Below are 27,196 nucleotides of genomic sequence, written 5' to 3'. Positions count from 1 at the left end.
CATGTCCACCCCTTAACAAACCAGATTTTTCATATAGATAGGATAGAATTTATTAATATATATTCTTATCCTTATATCCTGACATTACTGTATTCTATTTATACATCCTTACCTTATACATCCTTCAAATTTCAGCATATTATTCAAGATTTCAGTATATTCTGAAAACTCACTGAAAGATTCAATCATATACTGGAAACTCAATAAAATATTTCAACAAATTTTCTGAAACTCAATGAAAGATTTAAATATCCTTACCTTAGACATCCTTTAAATTTCAGCATATTATTCAAGATTTCAGTATATTCTGAAAACTCACTGAAAGATTCAATCATATACTGGAAACTCAATAGAAGATTCCAACAAATTTTCTGAAACTTAATGAAAGATTGGACTTTACCAGTAATCAATGGAAAGGATTAAAAATAACTTTGCAATGTCGAAAAAATTAGACACTATCAAGAGTCTATAATATTTTATTATGATACCAATAAGTATACATTTTTATTTCTAAAACAGAATAATAGCATCTAGCCTAACAACTTACATATCTATTCTACACATTATATTGATCTTTCTTACTCTTTTAATAACTGATAATAGAAAATGGATTAAGTATACGGAAGCATATATCCTACCTATCCTTTCTCTATCATATTTATCATAAAATCTTATTGCACGATGTCTCATAATGAAATTATACATCACATTAATCTAACTAAAAACAAAAATGAATAAGCATCGTCTTAAATATTAATTTAGTAATAATTCTCATCCACTTTGTACTTTGGTATTGATTTTTTTAGAATGAGATTTTTGTGGATATGAGATGATATTTCAAGTAATCAAGGTCGATGCTTTGAGAAATTGATGATTGATTTGAGATTTGAAATCTATTATTTAATTAATGATTGAAAATATTTTTTACATTGTCATTATCAAAATATTCTTCTAGACTAACAAAGAAAATATTATTTAAATTTGAGATTTTCATTCGAATATTCAATTGATGGTTGAAAATATATTTCTCCTAGTCATTATCAAAATATTCTTCTAGACCACAAAGAAAATATTATTCAAATTTGAGATTTTCATTCGAATATTCAATTGATGATTGAAAATATATTTCTCCTAGTCATTATCAAAATATTCTTCCAGACCACAAAGAAAATATTATTCAAATTTGAGATTTTCATTCGAATATTCAATTGATAATTGAAAATATATTTCTCCTAGTCATTATCAAAATATTCTTCCAGACAAACAAATAAAATATTATTCAAGAACTTAAATTATTAGTCCTCTAAATAGAAGCAGAATAATTTCAATCACATCTTATTCTTTCATTAGTATCTTTGAAACTTCGCATCATGGAGAATTGTCATGGTGGGAATATAATCAAGTCAATATCTACCAGAAAATTAAATTTTCAAACTAATTACAATTTCAAAATTGTACGGAAATGCTAGTACTAATTTATTATGTAATAATATAGTTATTATTCAAACAAAAATACAGTATTAACTCCACTTATCAATTACAGATTTTTTGATGCGTGATAGAAACTCATTATGAAAACAAATTATTCATAATTAATTCTAATTTTTAAGTACAGTCTAATAACATTTACTTTGATCTGTCAGTTTTTGTCTTCATGAACAGCAGCCATAAATGTTTACCATTCAACCAATGTTGATTTTTTAAAGTGAATCTTGTGTGTTTGAAGTTATGGAAGCGTACATGAAAAAGTATGTAGCTGCGTTTACATCAAAGTTATTAACAAAATGTTAATAACTTAATCCTTATAGATTCTATTAGATTTTACATAACTTATCATACACATGATGAACATATGTGCTTGTGAAGTTCCGTTCAATGTAATATAATCTATAAGGATTATGTTATTAACATTTTGTTAATAACTTTGGTGGAAACCCAGCTTTATTATACTCACATTATTAACACGTCATTTCAGAGTATACTAACAATATTCCCCTAAACGAGGAAATATTTTCAATATTGCTCGTTTACTAACATTATTATTTCTTCACATATTTTGCAATATTATTCGTGATGATGACTGAATAATAAGAAGTCACATAACTTGTCTCTCCAATGTGATATCCTAAGTAGCACTAACATAATTTTATCTTTTTGATTTTAGTTTCACGCAGATTTCAAGAACATTTCAAGGTTGATATGTTTCAGGAGCTGATTTGCAATTTTCTTGAAAACTGCAGCCAGCTTTGTTTTGAGTTGTGGCATCATTATCCTGATCACTTCTTCCCCGTTTTCTCTCAGGAAAAGATTGATGGCTTCATCTGTGGAAAATGAGAAATGTCGGTTAGTTTTGGAACACCAAGTTTAATGAATTTCACAACAAATTAACAAAAGGGCTATAAATATTGGTTCATGATCAATATTATCTAATTTATAACGTTTTTCATTCATCACTGTAATGTATACCTTCTATTATTTTGAAAAAAATGTTCCAAGAATTTGGAAGAATCATGAAACTCTGAATGAATGAATGAAAATGAAAAGCTGGGTTTACACCAAAGCTATTAACGAAATGTAAATAACTTAATCCATATAGATTCTATCTTATTATATTAAGCGATCAATTTCTGAATATCTGTTTATATTTTTATATCTGCTTATCTGGCTATCCAGTTATCTGGTTATGTGGTTATTTATGTTCAACGGATCTCGAAAACGGCTCTAATGATTTTTAAGAAATTTGTAACATAGTAGGTTTATGATATAAAAATTCTAATGCTTCAGGTCTCATCCCTGGGAAAACTCGTTGAAGGACATAAAAAGGATAATTCATCCTTGGAAAAACATATGATAAGTTCGTCGTCTCTCGATAACAGAAGTGTGGGAGAGAGACAGAATTATTACCAGCTGTGTAATCATGATCAATCAGGGAGAAAATGTTATCGAGCTAGACAATTTAATCGACTTGATCAACATAATCTGATTTGTTGACATGACATATGATAATCCTCCTGAACTAGAGTATATCATAATTAATTTTCAAAGTTGATCATTATTTTACAATTAGTGAGTGTTATTTTGTTATTCAATTTTGTTTGTAAATAATCTAAATTAGAACTTTTTTGTTTTAAAATGTTTGAACCTGAATTCAAGTGTATGGAACATAACCTACTTTCTGGACTATTTATAGTGTATAAATCAAAATTCGGGAAGAAACAGTTTTGGTCTGTGCCTGTTAGTCCTTCCCCAATCATTTTGAAGAATAATTGTGTTCGGTTTATCAAAAGTCAATAAATGAATAACGAGCGAAGCTCGGTACCCCGATATTAAGATTGAACGGAACTTGACAAACACATACCGAATGTCTTGTCTTGATGTGTATGATAAGTTATGTTCAAACTAATAAGATATATAAGGATTAAGTTATTAACATTTTGTTATTTACTTTGGTGTAAACTCAGCTAAAAAGTTTATATTCTCAAAAAGCAACATGTTACAAACATTTAAAATGTTAAATTTACAATAATTTCATACAATAGTACTCCTAACCTAGAACGACCTAAACTCTATCAGCAGGGTAGGTAGTAATAAGTTATAGTAGTAGTATAGTATAAGTTATAGTAGATCGTACGGTACTTACTCAGAATCCTGTTATTGTTGAAAATGTTCTTGACAGCCATATGCGCATGCGTAATCTTCAGGTCAATTTCCATTTTGTCAGCGCTGTACCAGGTCAGGCCATCTCTCTCAAAGTGAGATACAGCAACCCGTACATGAGCATAAACGTCAGCTAGAAAGAAAATGAAAATAGAATCAATTGAAAAAGAAAATAATCGTAGATATTTTGTAGATCAATCAATGTAGATTCGATTAGCTACTATTATTTCAATAGATTATTCTAATATTATTCCTATAATTTCTCCATATTAGTTATGCTTTCCATTTGAAAATCATCTTGAATTTTCAGTATTATAATACTCATATACTTAATGATATAATAATAAAGGCCTAGACTATCGACTATTATAGTTTACGATATGATCAATTGATAATTATATTGATATAATTAGTATAAATATTTTTAGTCTATATAAGTTGAAGATCCAGGTATAACAAAGTAAAGTATCATCAATATTCAAAGAGAGCGAACGAGATTCAAATTTACCGCTCTACAATGCAATAGAAGATGGCCGCCAGCATTTTATTTTTGCTTCTTCATTTGGAGAAATTAAAAGTTGTTCTAAAGGGTATTAATATCCAATATACATCAGAACTGATAAATTATTGTGGAATATTTGTTATATATTTTTATTATTATCATAGAATATTAAACTCTCAACCATTCCATGACTTTCAACCAGCTGACGAACAGCACTGTTTGTGAACAGCTGACCTGAACATGACAAACTGCTCGGACCACTCCTAACCTTCAAACTCAAACAGTAACAGTGATTTTCTTGAAAACTAGTATCGTTCAGTTATTTATCTGGTGATAAAATGACAGTGTTACATTTCAAGTTATTCGTGAATCATAGTGAGTTGTGGGACAATTTATTCCTGTATTCTACAGAGGACTTCCATTCTTGTATTAGAGAAAATGAACGTAAGCCGGTTTCTACATCTTATTCCAATAGTTTTCATAACCAAGAACATCTTCCATTTGTTACAATTTACAAAGTTCAACATGATTCCATAATAAATTCTTCAAATGTTGAAAGACTGTATGACTCAAAGTTTAGTTGTGTATCTTTGAACAAAAAATGTGGTGATTCAAGTGACATTGATGAATCGTTTATTAGAAAGGTTAGTAAGTTTGAATCACCAAGTAGGAAATCTAAGAAGAATTCCACAATTGCAATGTCTGGTTATTCCATGACGCAATTTTTACGAACTCTTGTTTACTCACAAGTATATCGTAAGCTTGTGATTAGGAACTGTGTAGTAAATAAAAAAATTCGTAAAGATTATTTCTGTGTTGAGGTTAAATTGAAAAATGAAGGTAGTTTCATCGATCATCGATGGTTTGAACGTATTGAAAGGCTGTACATTGAACGTAGGGAGTTGGACAACATAATGTCGTGGTTATCTACATTGGGCGGTGGCTTTTCAGCATTGGGTGAATATCAACCTGCTTTTGCCCTCAAGGCTGGACAGATATCCTGTGATCAAATGAAACTCGCTCTGAGACTGGGAGATGATTTGGTGGTTGCAAGATGTAAGTTGTACTTTTCTTTGAGTTTGATCCAGAGAGGCTACTTGAAACCTGCTAGAAAGGTAATTGAAGAACAGTTTAAGTTTGCAACAAATCACATTGTGCTTGATCAAAGACTAGTGAATATGTGTAAAGGAATATGGGCAAAGTTGAAGTATGAACATAGGTTAAGGTGTAATCGTAAACGAATTAAATGAATGTTTGATAACTTTTGTATTGTTTATTTGTTGTAGAGTATTATCTGTCATAGGTGTAGGCTAGTACCTATTATTTTAACGTTCCCCAAGTTTTAGTTCATATTTACTCATGTCTCATTTATACTCTGTTCATGGCTCGTAAGGTCCAATCCCTAAGCGACGGCTCTTGTCTATTACCATAGAGAAACAATAGCGTAAGTAGATATCCCATGGTATAGGATGTTTATGTCGCAACTTCTACTGTTATCTCAAGTTATAGATTACTGTCTATTATTGTAGATATTTACTGTTTTGGCCGGGTGAGATTGTATGAACGGCACAATATGAGAGACTGCCAGCGTCACATAGCTTTATGGGAAAGAACTACGTGGACTATCGGCTTGAGATAACAGAAACAGTTACGACATAAACATTCTATACCATTGGATATCTTCTTATGCTATCTTTTCTCTATGCTATTACTGTGTAATGTGATCTATATCATATTTTGTCTATAGCAGTTGCAGTCGTCGCTTGAAAATTGGATCTTAAGATCCTAAAAGTATATTTAGTTGGAGTCAGCTTTCTAATCATAATTATAACTATGTGATCACTAATGAATTGAATCTACAAAGGTTAAGGTATGACACCAGATCTAATGGTGTCCTATTTGGATGCCTTGGTCTAATGAGATTTGCAACCTTGTATGATTAGATTCAGTCACCTGTTTAGCCCAAGTTAAAAAGCATTGAAAAGCAAGTAATAGCGTTTATTATAGCATAAATTGTTACAGTGATGCAATCCAGTCTAGCCAATTGACAGCTGAACCTATTTTTACAATGTTGCCAGATCGTTGGTCAGGGCATCCATCTAGGAATGCCAGACACAAATCCCATCTTGAACGAAATATTTATCAATAATCGTCGCATCACACACGCACAAGCCAAGAAATCATCTGGCTATCATCCTACACTTCAAAAATGTGAATTTGAATAATAGTCCAGTCTACAGTCACTGTGCACAAAGATTCCGTTTAGTGAATTAATTCCACTAAATTGTTTAGCAATAAATGTGAGCTGTGTGGTGACAAAACCATGGACCTGTAGCAAATAAAACAGTGTAGAATTTGTCAACATATGTGTGTTTTTATTTAATCATGGAACGGTTCTACAATATTGACAGTGACTCAGTCGAATAATTCTGGAGTTTGGACAACTTAAGTAAAGAATTGAGTTTTACAGCAGTTAGACGAAAATCTAGTTTCAATTGTTACACTATTACTGATCTCTAGTAGATTAAAGATTGGCACTTGATTGATAGTTCTGTAACAGTCGAAACTAGTATATTCACTACTAGTTGTTTATGACCACATTTAGAATTGGTGAAGTGGAGGATGATTTCCGGAAGATGGGGATAATAGCATGGAGACGAAAGGCATGTGACGTGTGGAGGGCTCTTGTGCGAGAGGCTGAAGCTCACATCGAGCTGTAAAGCCAGAAGAATAAGACATTTAAAATTAGTGAGGTTTTATTGTAAGTGTATAAGGTTTTATTGTATATGTGGTTATGTTCTATACGACTAGGGCCCGGTCGCACAAAATTCGGTTGAATTTTAATATTGGTTAAATGCCACAAGAACCAATCAGAGAAGGATTTTTCGAAGAGAAATCTTCTCTGATTGTTTCTTGTGGCATTTAATCACGATTAAAAGTGAAAAGGCTTTTGTGCAACCGGGGTTTGAACTTACTGAAATCAGCGTGGAAAGTGCCATTTCCAGTGGCAGGCAAAATGATGAGGACTCCGCTGCTTGTGTACTTGGCATCGATTTTCATTTTTGGAAAATATACTTTTGCCTCAACTGGTGAGCCGTTCTTACTGAGCCTGTTGAAAAGATTTAAATTGAAAAATGTAAATTAAAATATTCTTTAATATAATACTTTATTTTTCTAAACAGGAAGATATCGATATCTCGAACCGTTTGGAATATATTCACATCAGTACCATGCAAATCAGAAATGAAATAGATAAGTGGTATTGATTAATAATGTGTCATATCTTCGAAACGGTTTGAGATATCGATGCGCGGTTTTCATCATTCATTTTGTTCTGAAATTCCGTATTGAAATCATGTATCGCATGGCCACCTTCCTATTTAAAAAATAACGTTTCATTCAAAATGGCGGATTCAAGATGGTGTAACAGATTTTTAAAGTCAAAGTAGTATTTTTAATTTGACATTGGAGTAGGATCCCCAATTACACCCACCTGAAATCACATTTTTCATGAGATACTAATCTGTTCTCATACTTTTTTCTTCCCCTTCTGCTTTGAATAGTATTTATTAATAATGTGAATATCTTCGAAACGGTTTGATATATCGATGTGCGGTTTTCGTCATTCATTTTGGCTTGAAATTCTGTATTGAAATCATGTATTGCATGGCCACCTTCCTATTTAAAAAAATAAACTTTTATTCAAAATGGCGGATTCAAGATGGCGTAACCGATTTTTAAAGTCAAAGTAAAGTAGTATTTTCAACTTTAGTAGGATACCCAATCACACCCACCGTCTTATGACATTTGTGTATGAGATAAGTCATGTTATTACATAATAATTCTAACACTAAGTAGTTCAACCTAGTTTAGGTTTGAAAGGAATTCTTGTACACTATAAAAAGCTCTATCAACTAAATATTTTTTCATTTTTTTTTTGAAAATCTTCAAATCATCATTACTTTTCAAGATTTGAGGTAGCTTGTTATAAAATTTCCTACCAATATAATCTGGTTTTTGTTCGAATAACCTACTATTGTGACCCATTATATGATAATCTGCTCTGTTTCGCGTATTATACTCATGAACATCTGAATTCTGGATCACACCACTCGTTTTCACATGCATTACAACTTCATATACATACAAAGATGGCACAGTTAATAGACCAAGCTTTTTAAATAATAAAGGCCTACAAGAGTCTAACCTATTCACTTTCTCTATACATCTGAGTGCCTTCTTTTGAATCTTAAACACTCTGTCCATATTTTGTTGAGATGAATTACCCCATACTAAAATAGCATACTAATATGAGATAGTATAAGTCCATGGTAAGCAGTTAACAGTAGTTTTTTATCATTCAGCCTAGCAAGCTGCCGCAGGACAAATACCCCAGATGATATCTTTATTACATATCCTCTCAATGTAAGGCAATGTATTATTTATATCCTCTCAATGTATTATTTGTAGTATTATACATTAACATTTTTGACTCTAAAGACATAAATATATAGGTCCGTTATAATGGCAGTTGAGAAAGAAAGGAGACAGCGTTGTCGATAGAGGACAACTCTACCCTGTCACTTCCTTCTAAAGAGGATACTGATACCGGTATATCTGGTGTAATATCAACTGTTCACTCTTTTGTTCAAAATAATCAATTATATTTTATTCATAAAAAACTTCAATGATTACGGTAATTAATAATACATGTTTATGAATATTGATTAGACGGTGCTCTCTCAAACGAACTATTAGAGAAAAATGTTCATAATTTTGATTGAATATATTGTAAATTGATCATAATTCAACGTTGTTTAAAAACGAGCTGGCAACGTTGCGGGGGTAGAAAGGATAGCGCTATCTGCTTTGTGGAACGATACACAAGGATAGCAGCAACAATTTAAATCAAATAATACTGTCATTATAACGTGGACCTCACTATATAACATCACAATGTGATACAATAACATGAGAAAAACAATGTTAAGCCGCGTTTACACCAAAGTTATTAACAAAATGTTAATAACTCAATCCTTATAGATTCTATTAGATTGAACGAAACTTGACAAACACATATGATCATCATGTGTATTATAAGTTATGTTCAATGTAATAGAATCTTTAAGGATTAAGTTAATAACATTTTGTTAATAAATTTGGTGTAAACACAGCTTTATACATCAACTAGCCGTCAGGTTCGCTTCGCTCGCCATATCCGTCTAGCCAGGGGGCTCCGCCCCCTGGACCCCCGACTGGATCTCGCTTCGCTCGCCTGCAATTTTCATTTGGGCATTTTATCATAATATATTAGGACAATCCAGTCGGGGTCCAGACTAAACGGCTGGCTAAACGGATATGGCGAGCGGAGCGAGCCTGACTGCTAGTAATATAATATTTCCAGGATTGAAGTAGCAGTGCCCAATCAATTTTTCCGCGATAAATGCATTTAAATCTTCAACTTGGTGCCAACCTAACAAAGTCAACTCAACCTAATGCCAACCTGACAAAATTATTAATTTAGTTGCCAGTTAACAACTGTTTCGAAGAGGTACTCTATCTAGATTATAGTTCTATAGTAACATATGATATGGAAATTTCAATTATAATATTAAGAGATTGGGAGAAGAAGAATATAGATGCTAAAAGACAAACTTTAAACCCTTAAAAACAACCCTTAGAGTTGAAAATTGAGAAACGATAGGTATAAAGCTGTGTTTACACCAAATTTATTAACAAAATGTTATTAACTTAATCCTTATAGATTCTATTACATTGAACATAACTTATCATACACATGATGATCATATGTGTTTGTCAAGTTCCGTTCAATCTAATAGAATCTATACGGTAAGGATTAAGTTACTAACATTTTGTTAATAACTTTGGTGTAAACGCGGCTTAACATTGTTTTTCTGTTATGTTCTTGTATCACATTGTGATAATTATTATATAGTGAGGTCCACATTATAATGACAGTATTATTTGATTTAAATTGGTGCTGCTATCCTTATGTATCATCCCACAAAGCAGATAGCGCTATCCTTTCTAACCCCGCAACGTTGCCAGCTCGTTTTTAAACAAATGTAGAATTATGATCAATTTACAAAATATTCAATCAAAATTATTATTTTTTTTCGAATAGCTCGTGTTTGAGAGAGCACGTCTATAATAGTGAGCTGCACGTTATAATTGCCGATTCTCCGCCTCAATTAATTATATTTCTCCATTGTCAAAAAAAGATTTGCATCATTGTGAAGCTAGAAAAGGATAGTACTACGGTACCTGCTTTGTCGAATGATAGACAAGGATAGCAACACCAAAAGTTAATCAGATACCGCCATCATAACGTCGACCTTACTATAATCGATATTTATAAACATGTATTCATTTATTATATTTCCAACGGTATACACCAATTTCAAAAGAATACAATAGTAAGAAGATAGACAAAAATAACAAGACAAATATAAATATGAGATACATAACATAAAGTCAAATAAGTAACTTAGCAATCATTCAGGAGTATAACAACTAATAATAACAACAACAGTAATATGAATGAAATATACAAATATGCATTAGAAACTATCAGCACAAATTCAACAACTTGAAGCAATTAAGTATCCTCTTTAGAAGGAAGTGACAGGGTAGAGTTGTCCTCTATCGACAACGCTGTCTCCTTTCTTTCTCAACTGCCATTATAACGGACCTATATATGAGCCTGCTAGTCAGAGTGGTGTAAGTCAAATTTTTTTTATTTTCGAGTTAAGTCCAGTTATGGGTTCTAGAACTATTAATCTATTACTAGAAGAGTGGTGTAAGTCATATGGTTCAAGAAACTGTCCAGAGAGAGAGAGAGAGTCATATTCATTATAGTGTTCAGAGTGGTGCATGTAATTAACACACCTACAAAAATGTTGATTGATTATCTTCTTGGTCAAATCAATAGTGATTAGTGAGAACAATACAGTCATGCTTGTGGCCCTGAAAACATCACCTTCTCACTTGGGAATTGAGTGAATAGCTTCTACTAAAACCTTTAATTTCTCAGAAGGAGGTTGATATGACTTACACCACTCTGATTTTCATAGGCTCAATGTCTGTAGAGTCAAAAATGTAAATGTATAATACTACAAATAACAATGTCCTTTATGTTATTTGTTTATTGGACAGCAAACTCTTGATCCATGATAATTGTATTATCATTATAGGGTTTTGTACAATAAATACTGTAAATACTCTTTCAATTCCCCCAAAACATCTGAATCGAGAGACATTCGTAGAACAAATTTCATGACAAATACTACAGGTTTTTCATATAATAATATGAAAAATGGAGAATACTCCATAAAATTTAGTCTGGAGCATCTTTCAATAAATGCCTGTCTGAAAAATCTTAGCTTGCTTCATAAAATAAAAAAATGTAAATCTTAAAATATAAAATCTCACATAACATCACTACTTTAACCACAACATCTAAAATTTTCCAACTTTTGTCAAGGATTTCTAAATACAAACATGAAAAAAGCATTCAGTCAACGTTGTAACATTCAATGAAAGCGTCATAATAATGTTGAACTGCCTAGGATGAAAACCATAAACAGGTAGTGTTGATTTAGCCTAGGTATTTGTTTAGATACGGTACACAAGCTAATTTAGTGCTAAAACTACGTTAGATCAGGTAGCCTACATTAGTATCAGTAACATCTTCATCATCCATGTCACAGAGAAGGAAGGATCTGTGTAAATACTAATAGAAATGTTATTTTGTGAAATTATCCTAGAGCTGTTAGTGTTACAGACTTTGCATTTGGAAAACAATCAAATTTGTTGTATTAAGTGAAAAGTCAATAGCATGTCATAATATGTCAATAATATTTCACTTTGTAGCTGAAATTGTTTTCTAAAATCAAACAAAGCCATAAAAGTTTGGTGAATGATACCGTACGTTAATAGTTTTAGTACATTTTGAACAAAAAAGACTCTTATTTTCATAATACAGCATGTCTTCCTGTATAACTGGTAGGTGGGCTTGGTTACTAATATTTCTTTGAAATACGAGTAAAAATTATATTTGTTTTCTATGCTACACACGGTACTAAAATCTGAGGTTTGAGTTTTGTTTGAATTGAAACATTTCCATTCTTCAGAATACTTACCAAATTGTTTTTAATCTATATATATATTAGGGCATAATTCTGAATTAATTTTTGTTATTATTGAATAGAACGACAGTCAAATTTCCTCAAAAAATTAAATAATCAATTACTGTGACAACGAGATCTTTTTCCAGGTCTGCCACAACCATAAAGATGGCCAAAAAATCTCGTTGACACAGTAAGTAAATTAATTCATTTATTGAAGAAATTTGGTTGCTAGTCGTTCTATTCAATAACAAAAAAGTGATTGAACCTACAGTATTAGATCAGCAACTTTTTCAATTGATAAATTCTTCTGCGGTAGGTAGGTCTGTTTGCAGAATGAATACAAATTGTGGCTATTGATGAAAGTAAAAGTTTCGACGAATTTCATCGTGATATTCTACTGTACGGTACTTAATTCCTTCTAGACTCATATATATTATTGAAAAAAAGCATTATTATTAGTAAGCAGTTCGTGATGTAGAACAACATTGAAGAGTTCTAAATCTCTGATGATAACAGAGTTGAGTTTATACTAAAAATATTTTTATGGAACTGTAGACAGTAACATAAGAGGTAATTCTCAGATATAATATTCAGTATTTCATCTATATATAGCCTACTGTAGAAGGCGTTCTACAATGTGCACACCTCTATTATAACAACCAACAGCTATTCATTCGATTACAAAATTGTTTGAACATTCTATTCACGTTTTAAAAATCGTGTGCCAAACTAAAAACATGAGAAAGAGGAGGAGAGAATGATGAAGTAAATAAGAAAGAGAGAGGAAGTAGAAATACTAGAGAACGAAAGTGATTTGGTAAAGAAATAACCACAGGAAGAAAGTCTTATGAAACCAACTACTTTCTCTGTAATCTTGAACTCGGGCTTTCTTCCTTCAAAATCTATTTTGTTTATTACTATCACTAGGTACTGTCTACTTCTTTATGTCATCAGGCTGCTTGGAATACATGATAACATATCCTTTCCCAAATATTATACAGAGTCTCAGAAGCAGTAAGCATTATTGTTAAGAGTGTCTAACTTATATTCAATTAATTTTATCTGAGCTATTTCAGAACAATGTTTATAGTATTCTAATTTCAATCAGTACTAGAAAATGCAGTTGAATGATTCGCTGAAAATATGTTAGGCTCTTGACAAAAATCATAAAATAATAGAGAATAACGGAATATATACGGTATTATTCCTACCTGCGGATAAATACGGCCGTATATGATGTAGAGCGACTATGGCACATTTCTCAATTTCAGGATCGGTTTCAACACATTGATGGACATAGGGAGCTGAAACAAAAATAATATATTCAAATCAAAACGTAAAAAAAAACAAAAAATTGTGGTCATAAAACACTCTAATCGTAAAAAGAACAATGCTTATCATGACATGAAAATCACTTCAACACTGAGATATTCTCCAACATTTAAAACCAATAAACTATTCTGGTGAGGTCAGGAGGAATATTAACACGAGTCTTTAAATTCACACCACAATAATTGAAAACTATACAGTATAATAGAAAAGCTACCTTAAATGTCTATCTGTCATTGCTTATTTGTAGCCTAAATACACAACCAATTAAAAAAGTACGGTAATAAAAGAGTGTAAGGTTGATGTCATCACTCCTCAATAAACAACTTCAACTTCCTAGTAAGATTCACTTGAAATTCCAGCATTGATAATTGAATTGGAACCATTTATGTTATTTATGAGTAATATGCTGACTTGGAAATTAATCTCTCGCTATAACGACTTTATCTCAATGACTTATGTCCATATGTAATGTACTCTTCAAGGAATCAAGCATATTATATTGATTTAAAAATAAGATTCTAACAATGAATCAATAATTCACATGAGCTTATCGCCAATCGTAAAAGCTTCCATCATTTTATTTTACCAACTCATTGCTGTTTTTTTCATCAAGTCGCAAAAACCAATAATAAAGCCTTCAACACGTATTGATCATTAATTTTATTGGAAAAGCTGTGACTAATTTTCAAACTCTGCGACTCATACGTCACAGGAAAAACCTGGAGCTATTAAATTTGAAACCAAAATAGAGAACAAGAACTGTTAATTTGTTTATTAAATGCAAATGGTTTGGAGCGTCAATTAATCATTAATTATGCATTAACAGATTGCAGAGGGTGATAAAGAGAATGACAGATTGAAAAATACTTTGGTGCTCCTAGAAGTAATTAGTAAGCTATGGAAAAAATTGAGAGAAAATTTTGTTCGTTTTTCACTTTTGAGTGGTGTGTGATGGATTCACAATAGGCTACTCTCCCACAATTGCCTGGGTGGGATGAAATTGATTAAGTTATAAATCATTTGTCAAAGAGCTATGACGTGTTAATAGGAAATTTCTAATGAGTTCTTCAATAATGATTTCTTTCTATTACATTGGGTACATCTTTTTTAGCCTTATATTTGAGACATCAATGGAATTCCCTCCCAACCATCATTTACTGCTCTTCTCTATTCAATACAACACTATAGTGTGGTCCACGTTATAATGGCAGTGAATAAAGATAGAAGAATAGCGATGCCGATTCTCTGCATTAACTAATTATATTTCTACACTGTCAAAAACATAATTGTCATCGTTGTGGACCTAGAAAAGGATAGTACCACTGTCTTTGTTGGATGATAGACAAGGATAGCAAAACCAAAGTTGATCAAATACTGTCATTATAACGTGGACCTCACTATAGGTATTCTTTTTTCATCAGTTCTTCTTTCATCCTATTTCATTATCTTCTCTTACACTCCATCGTACTAGCTTTCATTCCAAATCTTTGCTCTTTTGTCTGAATTGAATTGAGAAAAGAAAAACAGTTCCTCTCTTGTAAAAGCAAGCCTTGTTTCATAAGAATACGATTTCCTGTCTCACACTTTGGACTTGGATAGATCTGTGAGCTTATCCAGAGGTTTCGTTGAGTTTTTATCACTATAAGAGTATCACAGAACTCATGGATTTCTATTAAACAAATCCAGAAGTTGAAAAGCTATCAGTCCTTTCATTTTTTATTCCTTTTTATCTATCAATTATCATCATTTGCATTTTTGTAGACTTCGCTATTGTTATAATAATACAGAACTTCTAGATATCTATTGAACAGTCCAAGAAGTAATTTTAACAATTGAGTATCATTCTATTCTTGTTGACTTCTATGATCGTTTTTCAAAGTTTGTCATCAAAATAATGATTTCCAGAATCCACATGAATGAATCGATGCTATTAATTGGTGGTTTGATTATGAATTTGACCTGAAATTTCAAGTTTTGTCAGACAGGGAGACGAAGGAACCTATGTAGAGATCGACATTATATCGTATGTAGCCTATATTATAGAAATTCAGATTTATCAGAGATTTCAAAGTGTTTTCTGCTAAATTCAAATGGAAATTTGATGTAGTTACACTAAAAAAAAAACTCGTTTTGTTCTTTCTAGAACATCAATTAATAAATAGGTTGCTTGTATTGTAGAGAACAGCTTCACAACGATTATAAAATAAATCTTCCTTGACCTGCATAAGATTCTAGTACAACTTCAAATTTATTATAGAACAGCATTTTTTATTTAACAGATAACATTTCCTGGATCGTATGTTTTCCTGGTTGAGTGCTTTACTGGGTCAATATGACAGCAAATTAGGAATTTCTTCGAGGTTCAAGGTTGAATATCTTTCTCAGAATGTTTGTAAACTTTGAAATACATGTATTTTCACTTTTCCATTCAGAAATCTGTCAAGATTTTCACTACAGTATGAAGTACAATATTATACGAATAGGTACAGTAGATCGTCTCTCGTGATAGTATTTTATTGCAAGATAAAAAATCTGGTATGTTATACATTCACACAAATATCACCTTGAGGCTATTATATTCTTTTAAAACCCTTAAAACATAATAATAATAATTGTGGATGCATTTCCCATCATTGAAAAATAGTGAGAGCATCGTATCGCTGGTTGCCTATGTCCTACAATGAAGGTTCATTATTATTATTATATGCTTTAATGTTCATGATTTTTTTTCATTCTCTCTTCTGAGAATTTCTGGAATCCCTGCCACTTCAATAAAATATTGTTTTTTCTTCTTTATTTATTATTTTAATCAATCAAGGTATTAAGTATACTTATTCCTACATACTCATTCTTAAATATACATCAGCACAATATATTATCTATTTTATAATCAGAATATTAATAATACATCCATAATATAAGTGTATTCTCTATGAGCAGATTAAGCTTATTATGTATAAAGTGGAACTCCCCCCCTACACACAGATGGATAGTCTAGTAGGGGGATTCCAAAATATGTTGTATATTGTATTTCTTATTCGTGTATTATGTTTTTTGGAAATAAACTGAATTGAATTGAATAGTTTATTATTATTATTTCAAGGATGGTGTGGAGCCCACACCCCTATTAGTCTTCCAGAAAGAGGCTCATGACAGTTGATATGGCTTTTTGATCAATATCCAGGGAATTGATTATTTGAAAAGAAATCAGTCAAGTAATTTTTGAGAAAATTGTGATATTAAAGTTACAAATACGTTTTTAGTGAGAATGTGACGAAGAAAGTTTACAAAATATTTTTTTTTAAGATTGTGGCGGATCTTCAGGTACTTAGCCAGTAACGAGTAGCCTATTGTTACTGAGAATACTGTGATATAATTTCTAATTAAATGATGGGCCTGATTATAATTTTCTTGCGATGAAATTCAACAATGAAACAATTAATTTACAAATGAAGTAAATTTGATGTTTTTTTTTACTTTCCTTGCCCTATTACCATAGGTAAGGAAAGTATTGCTTTCCGAAAAAAATTAAGGTACCCCAATTTCTAAATTTCTATACGTTTCAAGGTCCCCTGAGTCCAAAAAAGTGGTTTTTGGGTATTGGTCTGTATGTGTGTGTGTGTGTATGAGTGTATGTGCATCTGTGTACACGATATCTCATCTCCCAATCAACGGAATGACTTGAAATTTGGAACTTAAGGTCCTTACAATATAAGGATCCGACACGAACAATTTCGATCAAATGCAATTCAAGATGGCGGCTGAAATGGCGAAAATGTTGTCAGAAACACGGTTTTTCGCGATTTTTCTCAAAAACGGCTCCAACGATTTTGATTAAATTTATACCAAAAATAGGAATTGATTAGCTCTATCAACTGCCATAAGTCTCATATCTGTAAAAATTTCAGAAGCTCCGCCCCATCTATGCAAAGTTCGATTTTAGATTCCCAATTATCAGGCTTAATATAAAATTTAAAAAAAAAATTGAGTGGAAAAGATTAAGCATGAAAATCTCTACAATTAATGCTCAGTAACATTTTCACCTAAAATTAAAAATAAGCTCGAAATTCGAGAAAATGCGAATTTCAATTGCGAACTGTTGGCAACTGTTGATTCTATTAAATCATTCACTATGAAGAGATAGCAGACTTCGTGTGTCTGCAGCGTTATTGTCCTGTCACCAGCTGGCTCAGATCTTTGTTTGTAAGTAGACTTGAGATGCGCGGGAACACTAGCGTCAGGTGATCAATTTTCATAACGGCAAGGAAAGTTGTGTGAGTGCGCCACACCAGATTTTTATTTAAAAAAAAAACCAACAACAGAGAATGGGACTCCTATTGCTTCAATTTCACCCACATCACTTATGATGTAAAGTGCAAATAAAATGCATTTATCTTTCTACAAAGATTCAAAACCTTTCCATTGATAAAAACTTGAAACAATAAACCTCTCACACAAGTTCCCGCTATAGTGTATAAGTCAAGCTATTCCAATGCACTAAGCAGTGCTGACCTGCCTATTTCGATAGAAGAGACCGCATATTACATAACAATAAATACCTGTTTTCTATGCTATCCCGGTCGCCGGCAATATATGTAGAATTTTCTATATATGTGTATGTTTCTTACTTGCTTTCCCTACAATATTATACCTATATAGATACCATATAGATGTTTATATGTAGATAGATGTCAATATTATACCTGTATGGGTGTATGTTTCTTACTTGCTTTCCCTACAATAGTATATCTATATAGATACCAGGGTTTGCATACTTATATGGAGGTAACAGTCTTGCATTGGTTATATATATGTGTAAACTCTTCATCCATAGTTACAAGTTATACTGAAAGGTACAAAATAAAGGTTCCTACAGATATTTATTTATTATTCATTTATCACATTGTGTACAAATACTAAACATGAGAAAAGGCACAACAGGCCCATGCCCAAAACCATGACTTACTTTAGATAATCTAGATATAGTAGGCTACTCTTCTATAGAAGAGTATGATAAAGCCGGGATGGAAATCAATGTGGACAAGACGGAGTATTTACAAACGAATAGTGATGGCACACCGGATTTGTCCATTGACTGTAACACCGTGATAAAAGGGAGAGATAAATTTAAATACCTGGGATTTACCATCATGAAAAATGGTGATACAGACGAGGAGATAAAGATTAGGTTGGCCCAAACCAGGAGTTGTATTCGACAGTTTCACCCAATCATATGGAGTAAGGATATTCATAGGAAAAATAAACATAGAATATTCAATGCAATCGTCAAAAGTATAATGACGTATGGGGCAGAGGTTTGGGTGACAAACAAGAGAGCAAGAGATAAGATAAGAGCTGTTGAGATGGATTACTGGAGGAGATGCTGCGGGCTTACCAGAATGGACAGAGTGAGAAACGAGGAGATAAGAAGGAGAATGAAAGTGGAATGGGATATTATAAAGTTGATTGAGGATAAAAGGTTGATGTGGTATGGCCATGCTAGAAGGGCGAGTGCTAGCAAATGGATAGGGATGGTGACTGATTGGAGTCCAATTGGGCGAAGGAAAAGAGGAAGACCTAAAAGATCATGGAGAGATGAGGTGGATGAGGCTATGGAGGCCAGGAATTTGAGGGATGGTGAATGGGAGGATAGGCAAAGATGGAGGTCTCGACTAAAAGAAGGAAGACGGTGAATCACTGTAAAATCCTATTATATATATAGTAGGCTATGCCAAAACTGTCCCATTTTCAATTTATACTATACTGTCCAAATCATTGTTGGTTATGTCACTTTCACTTTTCAAAATACAATTTTCGCTCTTCAATACTCAGATAAACGAGTAAATTTTGAATCAAGTAGGTACTATTAGAGTGTAAAATCAAAAAATCTAAAACATTAACTTGGTAAAATTATTTAAAAAGACCAAATTTTGAATGAAACTGGAAATTTTTGAGCTAAAAACTTCACACTTTACAAAAAACTACAGCTTTATATGAGGTTATTAGGCTATATGGTGGTAACAGTATTTCATTAGTCGTATATACTGTATGTGTAAATGCTTCTTCCATAGTTATACTGGAAAGTATATAAAGAGTTCTAATATAAAGATTCTTTTATAGTATTGTTAAATTTTGGCACTATATATTATATAGGTATAACAACACTTGGTGGCTAAGTGGAGAGAAATACGGTACAAGTTGTATATCTTGGTTGTTTTTTATAAGTATTCCTATATGACTGTATCTATAGAGAATGTATATTTTAAGGAAAAAGTGTACGACTTGGTCGTTTGTATTCAACATCTGAATATTTCTGGTATCTATAGTGATAGTGAATGGTATAAGAGCAATGCAATTTGAGGCCATTGACCTACTGAGAGTTGGTATGTCTTCATTCACTTTCGTATAATAAGTTGTTTCTTGGATGCTGTACCGTATATTTAGCTGTGGTTCTTGCAGTTATCCTAAAGAATCATGTATGATGATGAATTGTTTCTTGAATTTGTGTAGCTGTTGCTATTCTATCTGTGAAACTTCATGTATTGAGTAGGCTATTTTTCGATTCAAGTTTTCACAAAAACACTTTTTGCTATTAGAAAAAACGACTAGCAGTCAGATATTTTACAATAAATGAATTAATCACTCACTTTGACAACGAGTCACTTTCAAATAAAAGTGTTTTCTAATTCATTATGATTTTCAATAATTATTGTAGCAGAGAACATTGTTGAAAATTTCAAAGTTTTTGTTGAAAATTATTGTAAACTATGAACTAGACACAAAAAGCACAGCTTGATTTGTAAAATTATACCTAAATCAATGTAGTTCTATTTAAATTTACATTTCGGGATCGAATAATTTTCCCTCAAAATACAATATTTCCCTCTATACAATAATTATGTAATCTTGTGGGTTTATTTATGTAGGATTTATACCCATTCAAATGCATAACACAGACTTAGATATTCATTTGTGAGATTGGTATTATCTAAAATATTCAAGTTCATATCACCAATTATCACAACATTACATTGATTTTTTTAGAGATTTCATATGATTATCCAGACTAGTTATGAAGTAATTTTTATAGATAATGAAGGAGAACGGTACAAAATGACAGCAAACTCCCTCCTGCAGTTTATAAGTTTCGTCGTCATTTGTTTTAGATTAAATTCTATTTATTTTGATCTATATTTTTCTATATTCATTTGGATTATGATATTATCTTGGCCTATCGCATACAATGATTATATTCTGGATGTATCATTATTCAGTTACATTAGGTCATAGAATGAACCAATCTTCATTCAGTACTAGCTTGCCCGGCGAACTTCTTACCGCCAAATAGTTTAATGCATCTCATGAAAAACTTTAGCTGGATGCACACCTGAGGAGGCGCGATGCAGTATTTTATTTATATAGATAATTTTCCAACTGCAAAATAAATAATTTACTAAAGATCAATTAATTCTGAACACGGAAGACAGCACAATTATTCGAAACAGAGCAATGTCTTTAGAGCATGTAAGTCTAACCTGAGGCCGCACTGCTGGATGGTTACACACAGAACAGTCATTTTGTTTTTAGAATAAAATACATGGGCGGCTATGGAGCAGCACACACTCTTGTCTACTATCTACCGACGGCTGTTGTATGACGCAATGATTATAACAGCTGATTTTTATTTCTGTGTGTGGCCAGCTCAAAAATCTTCTCACATAAGGATTACATGTAAACTTTTAAGGACTGTAGGAAAGAGTCCTGAAGTCGGATTTAAAATTTGATAGGCCATAAACCTGGTCCTGAACATAACGAACACAACTAAAAAAATCATCGAATTCGGTGCACACATAAAAAAGTTATTGAATGTCAAAATTTGAGGATCGATTTTTATTTATATAGATTTATGTTTTCTCTGATTAGTCCTATACTGTATATATCTATCATTCAAACATGTTTCTCTTTATTCTTTATAATTTGGCATTCTTGTGATTGTAGATTGATTATAAAAGTTCAATTCAATGTTTCTCCCATATACATACAAAAGGTGAATGAACCAACATCAGTTGGTTTCACTTTCTTCAGTTAGTCGACCACAACAGCTAAGGATTGGTTAATAACAAGTCAAGTCCTCACTTTACTTTCAGAGACAGTAGGCCACAATAAACTCAATTTCAACACATTTTATTCCACATAGAGACCACGTGATTTCATCACGTGCTTCTTGATTGACGCACAGAATTCAACATTAACTATATTTGCGAGACTCGCTTCAAACTGGCAGCATTGATGGAATGGGAAGCATTGATGCTATATACAAGGAGTGCTGACAGATTAAAAGTGAATCTGACTGTATATAGTTGCTTCACAATATATAGTAAGGTCCATGTTATAATGGCAGTGGAGAAAGATAGGAGAACAACGTTGCCGATCCTCTGTCTTGTCAATGCCTTCTATGGACGGTAGCTGATACAGGTTTATTGATGTGATATTAACTGTTCATTCTCGTTTAGAATAATCAAATATATTTTTGACCGAGCGAAGTGAGGTCTAAGATTCAAGTCTACGGTTTGGCATTTCTCCTTATGTTTGAATGTTTGTATGTTGCGCATTTAAGGCGAAACGCGGTAATAGATTTTCATGAAATTTGACAGATATGTCCCTTTTTTAATTGCGCGTCGACGTATATACAAGGTTTTTGGAAATTTTGCTTTTCAAGGATAATATAAAAAGAAAAAGGAGCCTCCTTCATACGCAAATATTAGAGTAAAAATAAGACTATATCATTATTCATCATAAATCAGCTGACAAGTGATTACACAGATGTGTAGAGAAGCCAGTCTATTGCTGTATTTCCATAAGGTCTATAATTACTCAGCAATATGGATTCACATGCCCACATGGAACCAAATTCATTTGCTAGAGACACGGTTCCATCATCATTTGGAACTCTGTATAACAAACTTCAAAATCCCATTGAGAGCCTGTTGAAGGATCTACCTGTAACGGATGGTCTAACGGTGGAAAAATTATTGAAATTCATTAGTGTTGCGTAGTTTCAATCAGGTACTTGTGGATGAGAATACTGTGTGAGGTCTACTGTTCACAGAACTACTAGTATTAAGCGATAAATTATATTTTTCAATAATTTCATAATGAATTTTCATAATAAATATGAAATACTTTGTTAACTATTAATTCTTCGTTGTTAAAAGACGATCTTGCAACTGAGCAAAGCGAGAAAGAGATAGCGCTATCCGCTTTGTTGAATGATAGACAAGGATAGCAATACCATTGCTAATCGAGCACTGCCATTATAACGTGGACCTCACTATGGTGAGATTCTCTTTAATCTGTCATCATTGGTTAAATGGGAGGCATTGATGTTTTTAATAAGAAATGGTGACAGTTTGAAGTGGATTTTGCCAAAATATTTTGCAATATAGTAGGCATACTTTGTTTTTAATTGGGTCTCAGAGAAAAATAAAAGAAGAACGAATGCCTATATTTATTTGTTTCTAATTGGGTCATGCTCAAGACCTTCCCACAAATAACACAGGCTGTACCATTCTCCCTAATAATTAATACTATTATTTCCTTTGTGTGGTATAATTTAAGGATTGCTGACCTCATTACGTCTTAATGATAATTAATTATTGCTAAATATGTTTTGAGAATATTTTGTCATTCACAGAAGTAGCCTACTGGTGTTTTCGACTGACAGTCCACTCGAGATGATAAAAATTAATTACAGTTAGGTCCACGTTGTAATGACAGTGTTTGATTAATTGTTGCTGTCCTTGTCTATCATTTGACAAAGTGGATAGCCCTATCCTTTTTTAACTAGCGACCGATCGTTTTTCAACAATGTAGAAATTTATTTAAAAAATATTCCAAATTTATTATGAAAATTTGATATTCAATTATTGAGAGAATATTTTCTTGATGAATAAAATATAATTGATTATTTTTAACAAGAATGAACAGTAAATACTGCATCAGATATACCGGTATGCGATATCCTCTCTATAGAAGGTAGTGGCAAGGCTGACAAGTGGCAAGAGAATTGGTAACGCTGTTCTTTTATCTTTCTTCACTGCCATTATTGACCGAGCGAAGTGAGGTCTAAGATTCAAGTCGACGGTTTGACATTTCTCTGAATGTTTAAATGTTCATATGTTGCGCATTTACGGCGAAACGCAGCAATAGATTTTCATTAAATTTGACAGGTAAGTTCCTTTTTAAATTGCGCGTCGACGTATATACAAGGTTTTTGGAAATTTTGCATTTCAAGGATAATATGAAAGGAAAAAGGAGCCTCCTTCATACGCCAATATTAGAGTAAAAATCAGACTATAGAATTATTCATCATAAATCAGCTGACAAGTGATTACACAGATGTGTGGAGAAGCCACATTTGCTGTATTTCCATAAGGTCTATAGTTTCAATCAGGTACTTGTGGATGAGAATACTGCGTGAGGTCTACTGTTCACAGAACTACTATTATAGAGTAAAAATCAGACTATAGAATTATTCATCATAAATCAGCTGTCTAGTGGACTATATATAATGCTACCCGTTCAGAAACATCGAACATCTTTAAAATGTTTCTTTCCATCAACGTTAGTAGACAGTTGACTATAATACTACCCGTTCAAAAACATCGAACATCTTTAAAATGTATCTTTCCATCAACGTTGTAGACAGTTGCAGCCAGACCTGATAACAGCGCTCACACTCACATTCCGGGACGACACGTCACGGTACGATAGGACAGAAAGCTCTATGTTTATTTAGGATTTTTTCTAGACATTTTAAATTGATAATTTTTGAGAAAACATAACAACAGGTCAATATAACTTACTGAGCGCGAGGTCTACTGTTCACAGAACTACTAGTAACGTTGACCTCACTATAGACCTAAATATTCATGTCTATAGAGTCAAAAACGTTGATTGTACTATAACTGTCCTTTATGATCTCTTTCCTGTATAGGGCTACTTGTAATATAAATATAAAGAAAATAAAAATCTCAGTACCCTTTTTTAAAAATATTTTATCACAACATGTTTCGGTCATTTAAAATTGCTTGAAAATGGCATAAATGACCGAAACATGTTGTGATAAAATATTTTTAAAAAAGGGTACTGAGATTTTTATTTTCTTTATATTCTGTCCTTTATGATATTCCTAGATTGGATAGTACACTTTTATGCTCTTTCAATTCTCCCATCCATCTGTATTGAGGGACGTTTGTAAAGAATATGACAGATACTAGAGATTTTTTATATACACATTTTCCTTTCAGGGCTACTGGAATTATTAAAACACAATAGAAGATAATATCAAGTAGGTACTCTTTTTTACTTTATCTCATAACTTGTTTCAACTCTTGTCATTTTCAAGTTAGGTTTTTCATGTTATTCTTCTCCATAAATCCAGTCTAAAACATCTTTCAATAAATGCATGTCTGAAAAATGTTGGACGGTCACAAATCTCCTATCTTATTAACAAAGATGGAATTAGTAGGTACGGTAATTGAATTAAACATGAGATTTGTACCGATAATAATACAAAGTATAGTTGAGAGGTGTTCTTGAATTATTTCTAACTATGTCATGGCTGACTAGTGATTATTAAAGCAGGGGCAAGATCATGGTTTTTATCGGATATCCCTTATAGGTAGAGCAATAAATATGATGAGATATCCGGCTTTTTAAATTGATGTAGAATGAGATGTTTCCTAAAGGATATCCTATGATATTCTGAATTGTTCTGGACCTGCATTTTTCAAGGTGTTCGCTGTACTAAACTTACTTACCGTATTGTATATTCAGTTTAGAAGTTGTGAAATTCAAATATTATGTTAACAGTTCTTTCGATGCAAAGTCGGTTTGTATTTGTAAACCTTGAATTTATCAGACAAAATCTTTAAAGTCATCGTAATAATGAATTACACGTTACAGTATATTATCTGCTTCAATAATCATCCCATATTTAAATAAAGGAAAATGACAGTGGAATATACTAGGAGACTATTTTCAATTTGCCAATAGAAAAATGATTGGAATCAAATTTTATGCTCCAAAGAATAAAATACTCATACTATAATTTTATTGATAAAATTAGATTGTAGACCACTGGAATATATACTAGGAGAATGTGTTATCTTCTTTAAATAGATTTGAATTGAATCTAATGCTTCCAAGAATGAAAAAGGATGTGTGAGAAATTATTAATAAGTCTTCGTTTTTTTTTTTTTTTTTTTTTTGAAGAGAGTGATAAATTGGTCTTTCTTATTGAAATTACCCAGAACTTAATTTTGTCTTCATCAATTTGGGAGTAGTTTGAAATATAATAGAATTAGTTTACTTTTCATCCCATGATATGGTCTTTGGAATTATAGAAGGGCAGAGTCCTTATGTTGAACATCCTTTATTGTGTCAATTCTTTTCGAAATCAAGATCATTCTTTAAACTTCCTCTTCATCAAATAAATAAAATCATCTATGTCGATTTTTTTCGTAGTTTTCATATCCAAAGTCACTAATAAAAATATTATTCGTACTTCAATAAGACTTTCACACTAGCAAAAACAGAATAATATTTGAATATTATTTTTAGGAAAATAACTTATTCCAACACTAACAATTTACCATAATATACAGGAGAAATTTAAATACTTATTTTAAATAAAATGCGATAAATTTCATTGATCAATTATTCCTCACATTATTTATAATAGACTCTGAGGCAGATTTGAAAAATTGCGTCCTAAAGAATATTTTGTGCACGGTTAGGAATTGTGCTAATTTTATAAGAAATGCTGTCGGTAACAGATGAGAAACTCGCTCATAGAATATTCCTTAGTCAATATATACACCTTAGTCAATCTTAAATCAAATTCAATTCAATTGATTATACAATTTTAATTGGTGTATAAATTTAATCTGATTTTGATCCTAAACCTTCAATAAGTTGAACCCTTCCGACTACCAAATTCTCAAATTCATAATATTGTATAAATTCAATCTAACATTCATTAAAATAAACTTTAAATAAGTTCAAAAAAATTGAAAAATGTCAACTTACGGACTGTAGAATTGTGTACAGCGGCCAGACTATCGGCAAAAAAGCCGAAGATGAAAATTGTTAGAATTTCTATGAACTGCATGATGTGACTTTCTTTCCAACACTGCTTGCCAGTGATTATCCAATGAACTAACTAAATAACAGGTAACTCTGGTCTCCGGTGCGCTAGATTGTAATTTGATGATACTTTCATCTTCAGGATAACTTCTTACAACACTGTTACAGCATACTTACAGGTAGGAGGCTCCTTGATACGGTACTCAGCTTGAGTTCTGGAGGTGTATCAAGTATTGGCTCTGATTGAGACATTGATTTAACCAGGAAAGTGAGTGGAATATTTCCATAAAAATGATACAAATCGAGAATTCTAATAGAATCCTCTGTACCGTACTGAAATTTCGGGTATCCTTTAACTATTCGAACTCACTATCAAAAATTACCTAATCTAAGGATATTGGCAAAA

The 27,196-nt window shown here is 32.0% G+C and overlaps 2 protein-coding genes across 2 annotated transcripts; one reads left to right on the top strand and one right to left on the bottom strand.

The window, feature by feature from the left end:
- Window positions 1–458: 458 nt before the first annotated feature.
- On the bottom strand, window positions 459–26,923 carry LOC111051395. Its single transcript, XM_039440397.1, has 5 exons — window positions 26,734–26,923; window positions 13,521–13,613; window positions 7,135–7,281; window positions 3,641–3,790; window positions 459–2,321 (listed from the first exon to the last, which is right to left on the bottom strand). The coding sequence occupies exons 1-5, from the start codon at window positions 26,813–26,815 to the stop codon at window positions 2,167–2,169; spliced, it is 627 nt and encodes a 208-aa protein (XP_039296331.1). The 5' UTR covers window positions 26,816–26,923; the 3' UTR covers window positions 459–2,166.
- Window positions 4,387–5,421, top strand: LOC120354058 (uncharacterized protein F58A4.6). Its single transcript, XM_039440112.1, has one exon. The coding sequence runs from the start codon at window positions 4,498–4,500 to the stop codon at window positions 5,407–5,409; it is 912 nt and encodes a 303-aa protein (XP_039296046.1). The 5' UTR covers window positions 4,387–4,497; the 3' UTR covers window positions 5,410–5,421.
- Window positions 26,924–27,196: the final 273 nt, after the last annotated feature.

Source organism: Nilaparvata lugens, chromosome 13, assembly GCF_014356525.2.
Source record: "Nilaparvata lugens isolate BPH chromosome 13, ASM1435652v1, whole genome shotgun sequence".
NCBI classification, from domain to species: Eukaryota; Metazoa; Arthropoda; class Insecta; order Hemiptera; family Delphacidae; genus Nilaparvata; species Nilaparvata lugens.
This window is presented reverse-complemented; position numbering and strand designations above follow the sequence as displayed.